The 17539-nt window shown below is 38.9% G+C and overlaps 1 protein-coding gene across 3 annotated transcripts in view; it reads right to left on the bottom strand.

The window, feature by feature from the left end:
* Positions 1-7077: 7077 nt before the first annotated feature.
* FBXO22 (F-box protein 22) overlaps positions 7078-17539 on the bottom strand; it is a 30766-nt gene continuing 20304 nt past the window's right edge. For all 3 annotated transcript variants that reach the window (XM_043554924.1, XM_043554925.1, XM_043554923.1), the window contains 2 exons: positions 11068-11233; positions 7078-8225 (listed from right to left, as the gene is read on the bottom strand). In XM_043554924.1, the coding sequence (XP_043410859.1) occupies positions 7808-8225; positions 11068-11233 (584 nt within the window). In that variant the 3' untranslated portion in view covers positions 7078-7807. The remainder of the gene's footprint in view (positions 8226-11067; positions 11234-17539) is intronic.

Here is a 17539-nt window from a genome sequence, read left to right as displayed (position 1 = left end):
TTTTTTTTTAAATTTTTTTTCAACGTTTATTTATTTTTGGGACAGAGACAGAGCATGAACGGGGGAGGGGCAGAGAGAGAGGGAGACACAGAATCGGAAACAGGCTCCAGGCTCTGAGCCATCAGCCCAGAGCCTGACGCGGGGCTCGAACTCACGGACCGCGAGATCGTGACCTGGCTGAAGTCGGACGCCCAACCGACTGCGCCACCCAGGCGCCCCCTTCTGCCACTTTTTAAATAAGACTGCCACTGCACTGGGACAAAGGCAAGTAAAATATCTCAAAATTTTCCTATCATTTTGAAGATGATTTTTCTTCACTGGACATGGTCTTGTTTGCTGTAATCTTTTATTGTTTTCCAGAGCTCTGACAGTGCTGGTTCATATAGTTGCTGTTGGTTTTGTTGGGGAACAAGAGCTTAGATTGTCCTAGTCCACCATTTTGCTGGTGTCACTCAGGTCACTTATTTTTCACTCCTGTATGTAATTGTAGTACCATGACAAGGCCTTCAACAGAGTATGTTTTAGATACATATATGGTGAATTTTGGTTAGACTTGTAAGTACTGTGTAAATGTTAAGAAAATTATCCTCACTCTAATCATTGTGCTTATTTTTTATTATTAAAAAATTTTTTTAATGTTTATTTTTGAGAGAGTATAAGTGGGAGAGGGGCAGAGAGAGAGGGAAAAAGAATCCAAGGCAGACTCCAGGCACTGAGTTGACAGCACAGAACCCAATATGGGGCTCAAACCCATGAACCGTGAGATCATGACCTGAGCCGAAGTCTGATGCTTAACCGACTGAGCCACCCAGGCACCTCTGATCATTGTGTTTAAAATTAAAGTTAAGGAATTTATCAATCTTGCCTTTTTTGCTGGTTGTGAGGACAGTTTACATAAACTTTTAATGAGATGAAAATGCTCCATACCCTCCTAATACCAAATATTAAATGAAGTTTATTGGATTCTGCTAATGTTTTCTACTTTACAGTAGCATATATTCTTGTAACTTCTTTTACTGTGTAGGGTAGAAGTAAAATATATAAAACAAAAATAACATGTTTTGCAAATATTTCACTATTCTTTATATAAGGCCAATATTACAATAATTTTCTGTTAATACATTCTTTACATAATGTAGAATTTTGTTCACTTAACAAGGATGTTATTACTAATGCTTACTATGTTTTATTTTAGGATTTTCATTAAGCAAACTCATACTCAGTTTCTACAAATGAAAGTCAAGTCAGTCATCTAAACATCTCAATTTCCAATCAAGAGGATTTAGTCTTCTGTTTCCAATAAATCTGAATTTATGGTGGTGCTAATCTGGTTAGATTGTGTGGGCACAAAATGCCGAAAGTAGTTTTATTTTTTTGTCAAAAATTTCTGTAGAACGTATGGAAAATTCTCAGATTTGTAAAAGGGTTTCACATTCTTTGTATGTTCAATGTGTTAAATTAGCAACATATTTCTATGGCATTGTGATCTCTCCTCCTTCATTTGTGGTTTCATTGATTTGAGTCCTTTCCCTTTTCTTTTTGGTAAGTGGCTAGGGGGCTATCAATTTTGATTATTCTTTCGAAGAACCAGCTCAGTTTTGTTCATGTTTTACTGGTTTTGTTTGGTTTGGTCTGATTTCTGTATCATTTTTTTCTGCTCTAGTCTTTATTATTTTCCTTCTTTTGCTGGCTTTGGGCTTTATTTGCTGCTCCTTTTCTAGCTCCTTTAGGCATAAGGTTAGGTTGTGTACTGGGGACCTTTCTTGCTTCTTGAGATAGACTGAATTGCAAGGTACTTTCCTCTTAGGACTGCCTTTGCTGCATCCGGTGTTCAGATGGACTGTTGTATTTTCATTTGCTTCCATGTATTTTATTTCTTAATTTCCTGATTAACCCATTCATTCTATAGTAGAGTGTTCTTTAACCTCCATGTATTTATGGTCTTTCCAAATTCTTTCTTGTGGTTGATTTCAAGTTTCATTGCATTGTGATCCAAAAATATGCATGATTGTCACTGACCAGCATGTGATCTATTCTGGAAAATGTTCCATGTGCCTTTGAGAAGAATGTGTATTCTGCTGCCTTAGGATGAAATGTTCTGAATATACCTGTTAAGTCCATCTGATGCAGTGTGTCATTCAAAGCCATTGTTTCCTTGTTGATTTTCTACTTAGATGGTCTGTCCATTGTTGTAAGTGGGGTGTTAAAGTCCTCTACTATTATTGTATCATTAGCAATGTTTCTTTATGTTTGTGATTAACTAATTTATATATTTGGGTATTCCCCAATTGATCTTGATGGATAGACCCCTTAATTATGAGATAATGCCCTTCTTCATCTCTTGTTATGGTCTTTGGTTTAAACTCTACTTTGATGTAAGTATGGCTCCTCTGGCTTTGTTTTGACTTCCATTAGCATGATAGATGGTTCTCCATCCCCTTTCAATCTGGAGGTGACTTTGGGTCTAAAATGAGTCTCTTATAGGCAACATATAGATGGATCTTGGGTTTTTTTTAATGCCTTCTGATACCCTGTGTCTTTTGATTGGAGCATTTACTCCATTTACATTCAGAATGATTATTCAAAGATATGGATTTAGTGTAATTATGTTACCTGTAGAGTTGGTGTTTCTGGTGATGTGCTCTGGTCCTTTCTAGTCTTTATTGCTTTGGCCGCCCCCCCCCCCCCCTCAAGTCTCCTTAAAATTTCTTGCAGGGCTGGGTTAGTGGTCATGAACTCTTTAGTTTTTGTCTGGGAAACTCTTTCTCTCTCCTTCTAATTCTTGCTGGATAAAGAACTCTTGGCTGCACTTTCTTCCCATTTAGCACATTGAATATTTCCTGCCACTCCCTTCTGGACTGCCATGTTCAGTGGACATGTCTGTTGCTAACCTTTTGTGTCTATCCTTGTAGGTTAAGGACCTTTTGTCCCTAGCTTTCAGAACTCTTTGTATTTTTATTTTTTTGTAAGTTTCACTGTGATATGTTGTGGTGCTGACCTGTTTTTGTTGATTTTGAGGAGAGTTCTCTGTGCTTCTTGTACTTAAATGCCCGTTTCATTTCCCAGATTAGGTAAGTTCTCTGCTATAATGTGTTTGAATAAACCTTCTGCCCCCTTTTCCTGCTCTTCTTCTGGGACTCCTTAGATACCGATATTTCACTCTATGGAATCCTTGAGTTCCCTAAGTCTTTCTTCTTTATCACCTATTCTCTCATCTGCTTCTTAAATCCATGTTGTGACTGTATCCAGTCAGTTTTGCATTTCAGTTATAGCATTTTTTATTTTGTCCTAGTTTTTAGGTCTTTGATCTCTGCAGCAAGGATTTCTCTGGTGTCTTCTATGCTTTTTTCAAGCCCAGCTAGTAATCTTTTGAGCAAGTTCCTGGCTGTGATTTCTTCTTTACCTTTCTTTTGGGGATAATTCCTCCATCTTGTAATTTTGCCTATGTTTCTGTATTTTGTATGTTTTGAAAGCTTGTTATACTTTCTGCACCTGAGAGTAAGGCTATATTAAAAAGGAGTCATACACAGTCCAGGGCCTGGTGCTTCAGGAAGGTTTCTGGTGTATGCTGTGTGCACTTTGCTGTTGTGTTTTGGCTGCTCTTTCCCACTTGTCAGTCCTCAGCAGAGCTCCTTGCTTACAGTGGGAAGTGTATGGACCTTTAACTAGGCGTACTTTGATTTAAGATAAGCATGGTAAAAAAAAAAAAAAGCTTCATCCCCAAAAAAGAGACAATGTAAAGGAATGAAAAAGCCAAAGAACTATAAACCTGATTCCAAAGAAAGGGAAAAAAAAAGGAAAAAGAAAAAAAGAAGCCTGAATCAAACAAAAAAAAAAAAAAAAAGAGAGAGAAAAGGAAATGAAAAAACAAAAATCTGTAAGTCTGATTCCAAAGGAAAAAAAAAAAAAGAAGAAAAGAAACAAAACAGTAAGCCTGACCCTATTTCCACTAGAACTGCAGGTGAGGCTTTGAAGCACTCTATTTTCAATTCACTTGGTACATGCAGAGTACTGCCTATGCTGGTCTTCTGGAAGAGAGGCCTGTTGTGCTCAGAGTCCATTCTGCCCTAGAAAGTATACAGTTGACAGGCACAAGGCAAGGGGGTTTGGTGAAAGTGGGTTCTGCCTCCACTGGGGGCCGCTGTGTTGCTCTTTGAATCCCACCGGGTTGGTGTTGAAAATGTCACCACATTCTCTGGTCCTTTGACAGGGGATCTCACACCCCCCACTGTTTAGGAAACCCTCACATAATAGGGCAGTTGCATCCTGCGCTACAGCTCTCCTGTTGTTCTTTGATATGCACGTGGGACTCAAAATCTTAAAGGACCTGGCACCATGCAGACTCACCCCTCTCCTTCCAAGGAGAAACTCCCTATGCTGTAGACAGTGTTCTTTGTCCCAGAAAAATTCCCACACCTGTGCAATGCATGGAATCTATGATGTAGCACCGCAAAAAGCTGCAATTAGGTCATCTGCCCTCAGCCCACACCTCTGCCCCCAGGAAAGGCGTTTTGCTGACACCTGCAGAGTCTTTTGTGCAATTAAGGAGATCCTTACATTCCGCTATGCATCCACCAGCTCCTTCTGCCTCCCTGAGAGCATGCACCACAGCTCCCCTCCAGAGAAAGTTGCATACTTTCTAAACCAGAGTTTGAGCTCCACAGTTTGCAAAAAACCTGTGCTACTCAATAACTTTAGCTCACCCACCCGTTCATGGTTGGGAGAGTTCTCTTATGCAAATCCGATGCGGCACTCTGTCATCTCCTTTCTCTCCCTTTTGCCTCTCCCTCCCCTCTGTGGCACCACCATTTTTCTCTCCCCCAATTCACTTCCATGCACCTTGCACCTGCCAGTCTCTGTCCAACTGTGAAAATACTTCTGCCAGCCTTCAGATCAATTTTCTGGGTGTTCCAAGTGATCTGACCTCAACACAGCTATATATGAGGGAAAAAGCCTAGCTTCCACCTACTTCTCCCATCTTAACTCCTTCCCAAGAATACCTACATTTGCAGTATAAATCAATGGCAAAGCTTTTGCTATCTGGCCTCTTTTACAAGTTTGAGAAATTGCTGTGTTTGCTAATAACCCAGTTTTAGAGATAACCCAAGTTGAGAGAACTATAAGCAGTGAAGTGGCCCACTGAATGCCCTTCATTGGTATAGATGATGGTAGATTATTATGTCATTATGCAGCATGTCTGTTTCTTGATCTTAATCCCAAGAAATACCTTTCCTCCTTTTCTTTAGATCACTATGCTTCCTTAGATGGCTTATAAGGAGTTTAGTTTTACTGGGATGAAAAATAATCAAAATCTATTCCTTGAAGCAGTGTTTTGCAGGGCAAATTACGGCAAAATTGTGCTTTGAAAACATAAAAAGAAGTATTTTAAATGTCTTGATTAAACCATCCTATTAGTCTGCTCATCATCTGAGAGAAGGCAGTTCCGTGTATGAAGACACTAAGAGTGTAACTGTGTTTCTCGTGTGCATGTGTTTTTTCAAGTGTGATCTTTTTTTCCACTTTCAGAAATGACTATATGAAAGATGCCATTTCTAGGAATTTAGTATGTTTTTAGCTGAAAAAATAACTCTTTAATGCTTGCTTTTAACACTGGTCTTTCAAAATTGTAATTAATTCATTTTAACTTTGCTTAAATTCCTGTGCCCTTCCATGGAACATCATGGCCTCTAGAGGCAGCATATATGGCTTCTATTTTCACCAGTACTACTTTTATTTCTATTGGGTCAACTTCTCCCCTTTCTGTTCTGCACCAAGATTACAACCTTGTAGTCAAATGAATTTACCATTCATAACAAGCCCCAAAAGCTCAGCTATACAAAGGAATCCTAGTAACCTCACATACTGTATTGAAATGATCTTGCAGCAGACTCTCCTTTGGAAAGTAACAAAACATTCTGTAGGAGTATTAATTTGAAAAAAAATAAAATAATCCATTAAATCATCATGATTATGTTCATATTTTTAGTTTTTCAAATTCTTTTTCCTCTACTATTCAACCAACTCTTGTTAAAATCAAGGATAAAGAAAATTTACAAAGTATTTTCCTTATGTGCTATGTAAGCACATCCAAAGATGTGCATTTTGAATATTGCCTATTTGATAATGGGTAACCAATGTCAAATAATAAGAAAGTTTAATAACTAAATAAAAGCTAAATATTAATATTCACAGATTAAAAGTTTGAAAATTTTTCTTCGGATTTTCTTCAGGAACTAAGATATGGGATAACCATAAAATGAACATTTAAGTATTTTTATCATATATATAAACAGCAAAAGAAAGCCCTTTTAGCATAAAGATTGTGAGAAAAGTGACTACAAATAGAAAAGCAGGAAGGTTAATATTTTTGATTTCACTTACCTTGCAAGTTTTATACTGTTCTGTCAGAACCACTAATGAATACAAAGTGCCCTACATTAGTTATATCATACCGTATTAGGGATAATATGCTAATATAAACATCTGTTGTAATGAAGCCCTGGGGAAAAAAACACTGGCTGAGGCAGGATTAATGTTAATTTCAATCTTGTAAGACAGTCTGAAGATGGGCAATCCGGGTCACTTATGGTAGCACTTCAACAAAACTGTATAGCATTCCTGGGATCCTTCTGTGTGGTTCTCTTCCCCAATAGTGTTGCCTCTTCTGGAGAGTCCAGGATAGCTCGCTACCAGATCCACTTCCAAGCAAAAAGCTTGAGAAAGGGCAAAAAACTGTCATATCATTTTGAATGAATGACCCCTGTCACTTCTCACATTTCACTGACCACAACAGTCAATGGCAAGAGAGAATGGGAAATGTCTTTGTTATGGCAGGCATGTGCGTAGCTGAAATCAAAGGTTCTATCACTATATGAAGAAAGGCCACTGGGGAAAATTGGTGTTCTCTGAACCTATCTCATTTAGACATTAGCATAATTAGAAATATAAACCTAAAAAAGTCATTCTGGGAATACAGCAGGATTTACTAGCTGACTACCATTCCAGGCTTTCTTTTCTAAAGTATTAGTTTACTTCCATCATTCACTCACCAAAAGCAGTGATGTACAAAACACTGAATGAGTTTCCAAGGTACATTTTATTGGTATAAGACCAAAATAAGGTGATGTAATTGTCTGGTCTGCCAGTTCTATATAGAATTAGGTGAAAAGGATTCTTCTCTTACAATTCCTTCATTGAGGGAAAAGGAAATGTTTTCCTTATAAAGTAATAAAATACTGATTAGTCTTGGCAATTTATTTGACTAAGCAACTTCAGGGTACTAGAACAAAAATAGTTCTTTAATTTTTGTCAAATAAGTAAAAAGTAATAATTTTGTTACAGTTTCTAAAAAAATCGGTAAAACTGTAAAGCAGAGAAAGATTTCTCAAGCTATTCATGTATGTTTCTCCTTCATTAAGGGAGAAAAAAATGTCTTCATGATTTTGCTAAAAGATCTAATAGTTCAGAGGTAGTCATGGAATGTCTTAAAGCTCCATCCTATTGATGAATCCTCTTTCAATCTTCCTATGAAGAAGACTATTTACGTCACATTACATAGCAGCTACATAATCCAGTACAGTATAGCCGTAATTGGTTTGGCGCAAAAGCTCTCAATTCTGTGTGCATTATGTTAGGTACAAAGTTGTCCATCTAATTAATTAAAAACTACCCCGGATATAGTCAAAGCTATAAAACTGATACATATAGAGTTACTATTTTTTTTGAAATAGACATATCCCAATTTCCATTTTCTAGGAAAGGCAGAGCCCAAAAGTTTTATATTGTGAAAGCCACTTTACAGATGGCTTTATTTAGATGACCCAAGATGAATCAGTGCCATTATTGTTGTATAGCTGTGAAACAGATCATCATCCTTCACCTCATTACATTTCTTCAATATGAAATTCCCAGTGACTATGCGATCACATCCAATTTCTCCATTTCCAAAGAAGCCAAATAAAGGAACACTAGGAAAAAACTTTCTGAACGCATCAGCCTCAACATTCCCCTTGGCTCTGTAATACTGAAAACCCCTGCCAACACATGCAAACATGAAGCCAATGGTATTCTGTTCTGGGATGCTGGCAGCTTTGAGGCGCTGCATTGCAGCCTCAGCAGTCTTCTCGTCATTGACCTCTTCATTGAGAAGCACGGTGGCACTCTGGATTCGGTGTCCACTAAATGACAGTCCAACCACACCAGTGGCATCAATATCCAGAGGGTTTCTGGAAATTCAATTAGAAAAGTGTGGTGATACATCATGAAACATATAATGAGAATATAAATTTTAAAGTGTAAAGAAAACTCCTGATCCACTGGCTAGCCTTTAACAGCCTACGGTTAGTCTAAGGCTCACCATCCCAGATAGGAGGAGTGTACTAGGGGTTAACAATGAAACTATTAATACATTTAAAAGAAGCAGATTCAGGGAATCTAATTCAGGGAAGCAGATCTGTGAAGAAGTATGCAACTATTTTTTTAGTCACAAGTTCAAGGGGGCAAATGCATCTTCACAAAGATTTCTGAAACCCATCCTGCATTTTTAGAAGGCTATTAAGTATCCTTAACCTTTCTCACTTTCTTAAAAGGAAACTTAAAATATTATTCATATATACAGTGATATCTATTAAATAAAGCTTTCTGGTATTATTTACATTTTTGGTATTTTTTCCCCCTTACCTTGGTGTCCCATTCTAAAAAAGATATATTAGATATTTGTTCAATCATGGACAGTAATTTTATTAAGAACCTGTAACTCCAGAAGTTTTAGCTTTAAGTTGTTTGGTCCATAAAGAAACATAATTACATTGCTATGTCTCATTTATTACTTTCAGCCTACAATTCAGCTTAATCTAAAGGTAAAAACATGCTTTTGTTTATATTTGCCTTTTTTATGTAGTATTTTATCCTTACTAAAACAAATATAAAGTGTCAAAGTTATAAAACATAATATAGTGAACACCTATACCTACAGGGAAAAAACAAATACCTTATATTTCTATCACGTTTATCAACATGTGAGTCTGTGAAATGGGCAAGATTCACTAGGTTAACAAGAAACTTAACTGAAAAAGCTTAAGAGGACTAAGATAATAAGATTAGCTTAGTAGCAAAACCAGTTACTGAGGGGCAGAATCCACCTTATGAAGTCCTCCACTGCTCCTTTAACTTTATTTCATTTCCTCTTTGGCATACAATTGCAATGTGTATTGTCAATATCTTGCCCCAAAGAATTATTTACCTAGGTTTTTTTTGGTGAGGTGGTATATCTGGACACTATTAAAACAGAGTCTCGATTTATTCAATGGCTTCTCTTACCCATGGACACAGTATGAAGACCACATTACAATTAATGTGTCATGTAAAGGTTAATTGTTCTTGAGGACTATTACCCATAACAGGTATAAAAAGAAGATGACAACGAACCATGCTAATAGACTTACGTCTCAGATGCTAAATGTCTGAACTGAGACTGGCATTTCAAAGGCAAATGAGGTATTAAATCATCACTGCCCTACTGTATACAATTTAAAGATAAAAGCAAAGACACAGAAAATCAGGCAAGAAGAGAAACAATCACAGATAATTACTGAGAGTTAGGTGTATTTATGCATGAAATCCAATGTTTGACATCCTGCTTAGAATTCAGTGCCTCGACTTAGCTACATTTGACCCCTGAGCAACACACATTATCTTATATGTGGATTTTTCTTGACAAGTACAAGACTGTAAATTTGTTTTCCTTATGACTTTCTTAACATTTTCTTTTCTCTAGCTTTCCATATTATAATACATACATACATGTGTTAATCGACTGTTCATGTTATCAGTTAAGACTTCCAGTCAACAGTAGGCTAAGTTTTGGGAGAGTCACAAATTATACATGGATTTTCAACAGGGGTTGGTGTCCCCCCTATCCCCTGCATTGCTTAAAGGTCAACTATATTTGCTCTTCTTGACTCATCAGAGGAGCCTCTCAGAAAGGAGATTATAACTGGGATTATTTACATTGCTTGCTTTTAAAGATACTGATCTCTAAAGGTCTGTTGACACATCGCCACTCTAGTATCCAAATACTAACCACAAATATAGTGAGAAATGAATACTAGTGTTTGCAGGAAGCATCAGGGGATAACACATTCTCATTTTCCTGCTTTTGGAAACTGATGATATTCATGTTCACTTAATTAGTTCAAACTCAGAAACTACTACATACTCTCATTCAAAATGCAAAGGGAGTAATGGCGCCCAAAATAACTGAGCAAATATTTCACCCTCAAAAGCAAAAGCCTTGGTAACAAAATCAAAGATAACACAAATTTGACACCTTTTGAAAAAGGCTTTCAAAAAGATCTAGTATAGCATTTCCCAAAATGTGTGCCCATACCAATAAGCATCCAAGATGCTCCACAGAATGGATTTGAGAACTGTCACAGTAATATTCCCTCTCTAGAAGATTTCCATAGCACTGAGTATGTCAGAGGCTCTAAGAAGTTTTACCATAAAGCTTCACTGTTTCGCCATGCATTTCCTTCAGAGGAGGAAACAGAACTACAGAGGAAGTTATTACTGATATATGGAGCACAGAGATGTTGTGGGAGATACCAGTAGACAGTTCTGAAAATTAATTTTAAGGAGAGTAGGAGTCCATTTAAGTTATTAAAAGACAACATATAAATTTCATTCTTCAGTTGTAAGAAGAATTATGTAGAGTATTGTATAATGGAATGAACCGTTAGCAATTCTATAAACATGTGTTTTAAAAACCTGGGTAAGGGGCGCCTGGGTGGCGCAGTCGGTTAAGCGTCCAACTTCAGCCAGGTCACGATCTCGCGGTCCGTGAGTTCGAGCCCCGTGTCAGGCTCTGGGCTGATGGCTCGGAGCCTGGAGCCTGTTTCCGATTCTGTGTCTCCCTCTCTCTCTGCCCCTCCCCCGTTCATGCTCTGTCTCTCTCTGTCCCAAAAATAAATAAACGTTGAAAAAAAAAAAATTTTAAAACCTGGGTAAGAAAAATCTGAGGACATTTCTGGGCATACATGGGAGGAATCAGAAGCACATGAGACATACTTGTCAGAGGTCAGTGATGCCAGGTTGTCTACCTGGCCTCCAGCCAAGATGACATTCATATCACTGAAAGTGCTGACTACTCGCTGCAGATAATTACTGGCTCCCACCTTACAGCAATTATAACCAAACACCAGGACCACACGAAGCTCAGGGTTATCTAAAAGACCTGCAGAGAAAGGAAGAGCAACAATGAAAGACAGCTTCCAAACACGAACTTGAAACTTCATCACTATCCTATTTTCTACATTTTTGCAAAATGAAATGTTTCTGCTACTGACCTGCACTTCTAGTTATGTGAAATTTAGTTTTTAAACTGTCCAGTCCCCCCCCCCCCGCTTTTTTTTTTTTTTTTACAAACTTTAACACTGTTTAAAATCTTTGCTGTAATTTTCCCCATTAAAAAAAACTAAATGGCTACTTGAAAATAATACAATCAACACTCAACACAAATAAGGAAGCAGCTATGTAACTGAGCAGCATCCATGGTGGACCTTGGTGTAAGCCATCTCCACACAGGCCACCACCTAGAATGAAAGGGAATGTTGGTTTACACAGAACAGAGTTAGCAATAGTAATAATAAAGATTCAGAGAAAATGGAGAGAAAAGGCACCAAACACCTGTCATGTATTTAATGGTGGTCTCCCCAAAAATGTATCCACATCAAATCTCTGGAACTGATGAATGTAAACCCATTTAGGAAAAGGGTCTTTGCAGATGTAATTAAGGACATGGGGGAGAGATCATCTCTTATTATCCAGTTAGGCTCTATATACTATAGTAAGTGTCTTTAAAAGACCTATATAAGAGACACAGACATAAGAAGAGGCACTGTGACCACAGAAGCAGAAACTGGTGTGATACAACCATGAGGTATAGCAGTGGCCACCAGAAGGTGGAAGGGACAATGAAGAGATTCACCCCTGTAGCCTTAGAGGGGAGTGGAGCCCTTTCGACACCTTGACTTCAGACTTTTAGCCTCTTGGGACTGTGACAGAATAAATTTCTGTTGCTTTGAGCCACCAAGTTTGTGGTAATTTGTTACAGCAGCCTCAGGAAACCAATACACCATGAAAATACATATGGGCCCTATCCACCTTTTCCAGGAAAGGAGGGTGGGAGAGAAGATGCTATAACTATAAGAAACTCTTTCCAAACCAAGAAAATGTTCAATTCTGCAGCTTAAGAACAAAAAGCAGCTTCTGTTAGGGGGCAGCATAGCCCAACAGGAGATAGGCTGTACTCCTGCACTCCCCCACAAATTCCCTGGCTTTCACCTGAGCCTCTGGACACCGTAAAACTATCAATTTGAAATTTTCTGGCATTATCAAACAGGTAATAGGACAGGAAAAAAAAAAATAAATACCTAACCCACATTCTCATCCCTGTTTCCACTGACTCAGCCACATGACTTCCATCTTGGCAGACCTAAGGTGAATATTATCAGAAATATGACTCACTTAAGGAAACAGGTGTGGGGGGAATGATTATTTACTAACACCAAATACTGACTTATCCAGGGAAATTTCCTCCAGTCTACTTCTATTTAAAAAAATTTTTTTTAATGTTTTTATTTAGTTTTGGGACAGAGAGAAAGCATGAGCTGGCTGGGGAGGGGCAGAGAGAAAGGGAGACAGGAACCGAAGGGGGCCTCTGTGTTGATAGCAGAGAACCCGATGCAGGCCTTGAACCCATGAACCGTGAGATCATGACCTGAGCCAAAGTCAGATGCTTAGCCAACTGAGTCACCCAGGCACCCTTCCTCTTGTCCACTTTTAATTCTCTCCACAATAAATCACTGATTTGGAGAGTGAAAAGGATATTAGTATATAAGTCCAGTACTTTCATGATACTACACACCCTAAGCCATTACTAAAGGGTCTTTTTTTCCCACAAAGAGCAGCACATTTTGAGAGAATGTTTTTTTGTGTTCTAAAATGAATTTCCAGAGTTGGAAGAGGGCTGTGGGATGAACTGTCTAGTTTTACTTTACAAATAAGGACTGCTAATCCCAGAGAAGTGACCAGCCCAGGAGAATAACATGGCAGGCTATAGATTAAAACCCACATCTCCTCTCAAGAGTTTTAGGTTTCAGAAACCTGAAGACTTCTAAATCTCTAACTTCCCTATTGTTTTCTAAGCTCTAGACCCTCTTTTACAATTGCCTACTAAACATTTTCATCTGAGCATTCTAAAGGCACCACCCTCACTTACTTAACAAACACATACCCAGTGCTTTCCACATCTTCCTCTGGTGATACTGCTCTGTAGCTGAACCTCCCACACACAAACCTAGAAACTACAATCACTTCCCCCTATCCCAACTTAGAGAACGAATCCAGCTTAGCCCAGTCTGGCTGTCTGACGGAGCAGATGGGTCTATATTTGACCAACAGACCATCCAGAGCTTTAGATATGCAACAGAAGAGGGAAGGTACAACTCAAACTCCTTGCCACTCAAAACTGAAATGCCTACAGTACACTTGCCTGACAAACCACCCAGCTCTTTTTGAAGTAAATGTTGGCACTGCCTTCGGTCTTGTTTCAGTTCACCTCTGTGGGGAAAGAGGACGGCCCTCTACTCAGGACAAGTATCTTAGGTCTTTCAACTTTAAGAAAGCACACCAGCCATTTCCCTAGGTGAGCCGCTTATTGGGCAGGTGACTATACTTATTATCCAGTCCAGCTATTAAAAGATGTAATCTCCAGTTCATTGTTACCTGAAATTCAGCTGTGAGATCTAAGTCACAGCAGAATGAGCGCCTAAAAAGAACATGTGGGCCATTCATTCCTTTAGCAGATCTAAATATTAGATTAAGCAGAAAGCTCAGTAACCAGACCTCACTGCTTTGGACTCTACCATTGCTTTTATTGATGCCATTGGTGTTCGCAGAGTGACCTAAGAAACTGTTTCAATCCAGTAGAAGAAGTTATCTCTGTTCTCAAAAAATTGGGAAGAGGTGGGCTGCTTCTGCTCTGGCTTAGCCAAACCTGTGGACCACCTCTAGCAAATGCTGATAGTATGAATCTTGTGTATTACCCTCAGCCTGGGTTTAACTGTGTTCTTCCTACATGTCCCTCAATTCAGAACTCCTCCACTGATACTGTATCTTTGTAAGCTGCCTTAAATTAATTTCAAATAAGGCAAATATAAACTTATCATAGCTAAGATAAACTAGAAGGCTAAAAGGAAATTTAAAAAATAAGATAAAATCTAGACACCAAGACCATGTCAGATTCAGGAAAATCAAAATAGGAAGAACTATTCCAAAGTTAGGCCAGGACTCCTTGGAAATGCTCTGGGTCTGCATGTCCAGATTTCTATTCTTTCTAGAGAAGCCATTCTCAAGACAACTATTTTATGATCTGTTTGAAAGTGATGGGATCTAAATGCATGTAGAAAACCTACTTCAAAGTACAAGTCTACGTAAAATATCACGAACAATTCATGGACCAAAGCTGAGATTTTTAGCACCTTCCCCCGGCCCCAGGATAGGATACCTATCTTTTTCACACTAGGGGAGGGAAGTATGAAGTCAGCCCAGTAAGGATGTGGGTTCTGGAGTCAGACCAGGGTCAGAACTCAGGCTCAACCACTTACAAATGTAGAACTCTGAGCAAGGCTAGACTTCGCCAAGTTCAGATCCTTCCTCTAAAACTGGGACAGGAGCAAGTCTCAAGGGCAGTTACAGTCATAATAAGATGTCATAAAGCAGCACTTATTCAGGGGCCTTGTACCCACCACAGGCTCAATAGAGCATAGCTAACAAAACACAATCTGGCTAATTTAGTGAGGGCCCCGACCATAAGTTAGATCTGTTTAGCCAAATACTGAAATGATGAAGCTAAGGCAACATTTCCCCTTGAATTAAATGCATCTAAAGTAAACATCAAACTTAGAGGGAGGGGAAAAGAAGCCTTGTATCCTATCTTCAAAACTGACTGGGGGTCACCTGTGTTGTTCTGGCTTTTGTGTAGTCATGTTTTTGAGATGTACCTTATCCACAAATATCTCTGGTGGTATACAGTAAGAAGCTGTCCCTGTCCACAGACATGGAGCCTGTGGCACAGGGGCTGGGGGTGGGAGGCACGGTAGGCTGGGGCTGTATTATGCACCACTGTGACCTGGGAGTCAGCCCCCACCGTCCTGTTAACAGTTTGTGTTTTCTAGCCCCTCTTGCTCTCATAGCTGAATGACGTCTACCACAGGGCAGTAAAACCTAACAGAACACTGGCACCACCTTCCTGTAACTTAGACTTTCTCAAGGGCTGTGAAACTTCTAAAACAGAGCAAGTTCCATCACGTAGGTTTTAGCAACATCTTTCTCTGCTTTGCACCTGATCACTGTTGGTGTCCCCCTCAAGATTCTCTATGAAATCTCTAGATAATTTAAAAATATAGTCCCTCTTTTTTTTTTTTTTTGCAATCTGACTTAACAAATAATTTAGTTTTCACCTCTCTCAGTTGCTGGCAGAATTCAAGAGGAGTAGTCAATGGACCAAAAAGTGGTAAGCAGAAAGGACCTGAACAACTCACAAAGTAGATCATAACATCATCAATGTAATAGCAAACTCAGCACTTCCACCAGGCACTGTTCTAAGCACTTCACAGAAATTCACTTATTTAAATGCCCACCAGAACCCATTATGTACTGTTTAGCTCCTAGAAAGTCTATGAGAATTCAACATCTTCAAAATTCACAAGAAAATATGCAAATTGTACCCACGATTACAGGACTTGACTCAGACCAGACATAAGTAATAATAAATACACACTTCCAGAGTGGCTGCCCAGAAGGAACTGGTGTTAGTAGGTTACAGAACTGACACTTCCCCTCCTCTCCTTCCAAGAGCAAATGCAGGAGGACCCTTCAGGACTTCCTCTTGTGACCTCAAATGTAAAAACTAGTGGAAAATCTTTTCTAATATCAGTGTCTACAAATAAAACTGTAACCCAGAAAATCACTGGGCCCCAGGAGAATGTCAGAATGATGGGTTTGTAAAAGAGAAAGAGAATCACAGGTGTGAGACAAGTGTCTGATAGACCACCCACCTCAAGGAGGACTGCCTCAGATTCCTCCATCTTCTTGAGCACATAAAAGACAATGGTCCAAATTTAAAAATACAGGAAATGTGGCCATAAAATAGTATGGAATGAATACAGATTATCATCTCAATCTAAGCAGAGCTTCAATTTCCTGAATACCATTAACAGGATAAAAATGATGCCTTGGAATTAGTCAAAACTGCTAACAGCAAACGGCTCTGGAAAGGACACCAGTAAAGAATGCCTCACATAGCAGACTAAACATGGGCCTGCTTTTCCCTTTGGTTTGTGAGGCCTATACTTAGTACTGTAATGCAAACAAGGTCTTACAAATCTAGTAAACTATTTTATCATAAAATGGAAGGTTTATTCTGCTCAAGATTTTGGCTCTCTCTTGTAATATGACAAAACTAGGCTTCTAGCTTTAAGTAGTGCTATCATCAGGACCTCAGTCATGGTTCCCAAGGTGCTATGGGACAGAGGAGAGAGTATGCCCAGGAGGCACCATCCTCACTTACGGAAAAAAGAGGTAACACACAGAAGGTCTGGCAATATGACCTTCAGCAAAAGCACTGAATTAAAGGCCAAACGAGCCTGTCTAATGGAGTCGGATTTTTTCTTAATCCTGCTCCTCTTGCCCCAGTGTTCTCTATTTCTGTTCTCTGAAGCACCAGCACCCCACTCCGTTAAGCACAAAACTCAAAGTTATCAACGAGTCATTCAGTCTTCCATCTCATTTCATATCTAATGATCTGCTATTTTCTCCACTCAATTTCCTGAACTTCATGCTCTGGTATTATTTCTTGCTTAGACTCTTGCAGGGGGGTCCTAACTAGTCTCCCTGTTTCCAGTATCTCCCCACTATGGAGAATCACATTTGCTAATAGGAGAACATTTCTGGTTAACAGTTGTCATTTACTGACTACATTCTTTAGCCTGGCTTCACTGTGCCCCACCCTTTGTTCTTATGATCCCCTTCACACAACCTTTGTTTGCAAAAATGAACTGTTTACTATTTCCCCTACATTTCTCATTACCTGACTCTGTGTTTAGGTTTCTGTTAATCATTTAGCCTATCCGGTTACCATTCTTATTTTTCATTATGTCTCCCATTCTTCAAAGCCTTAAATGGTATTTGCCCCATGAAGTCTCCTCACTCTCCTTCCCACTGGCAATCCTTAGAGCAATCTATCCAGATCTCTCTAATAGAGAGGCACACCTTACTTTCTCACTTGGGTTATAATTACATACGTATCTGTCACAACTTTCCCAGAATAGCACTGAGACAGAATCTGCATCCAATTAATTTTTCTAACCCAATGGGACCTTTCAAGCTGAATGACATTAACATATAATTTCTACATCATGAACCTAGTGAACTCAGTAGGCCATCCTCTTGTCAGCAACAAACTATATCTCTTCTTCCT

Source organism: Prionailurus bengalensis, chromosome B3, assembly GCF_016509475.1.
Source record: "Prionailurus bengalensis isolate Pbe53 chromosome B3, Fcat_Pben_1.1_paternal_pri, whole genome shotgun sequence".
Lineage (NCBI taxonomy): Eukaryota > Metazoa > Chordata > Mammalia > Carnivora > Felidae > Prionailurus > Prionailurus bengalensis.
The sequence above is the reverse complement of the archived record's forward strand: the minus strand, read 5'-3'. Positions and strand labels throughout refer to the sequence as shown.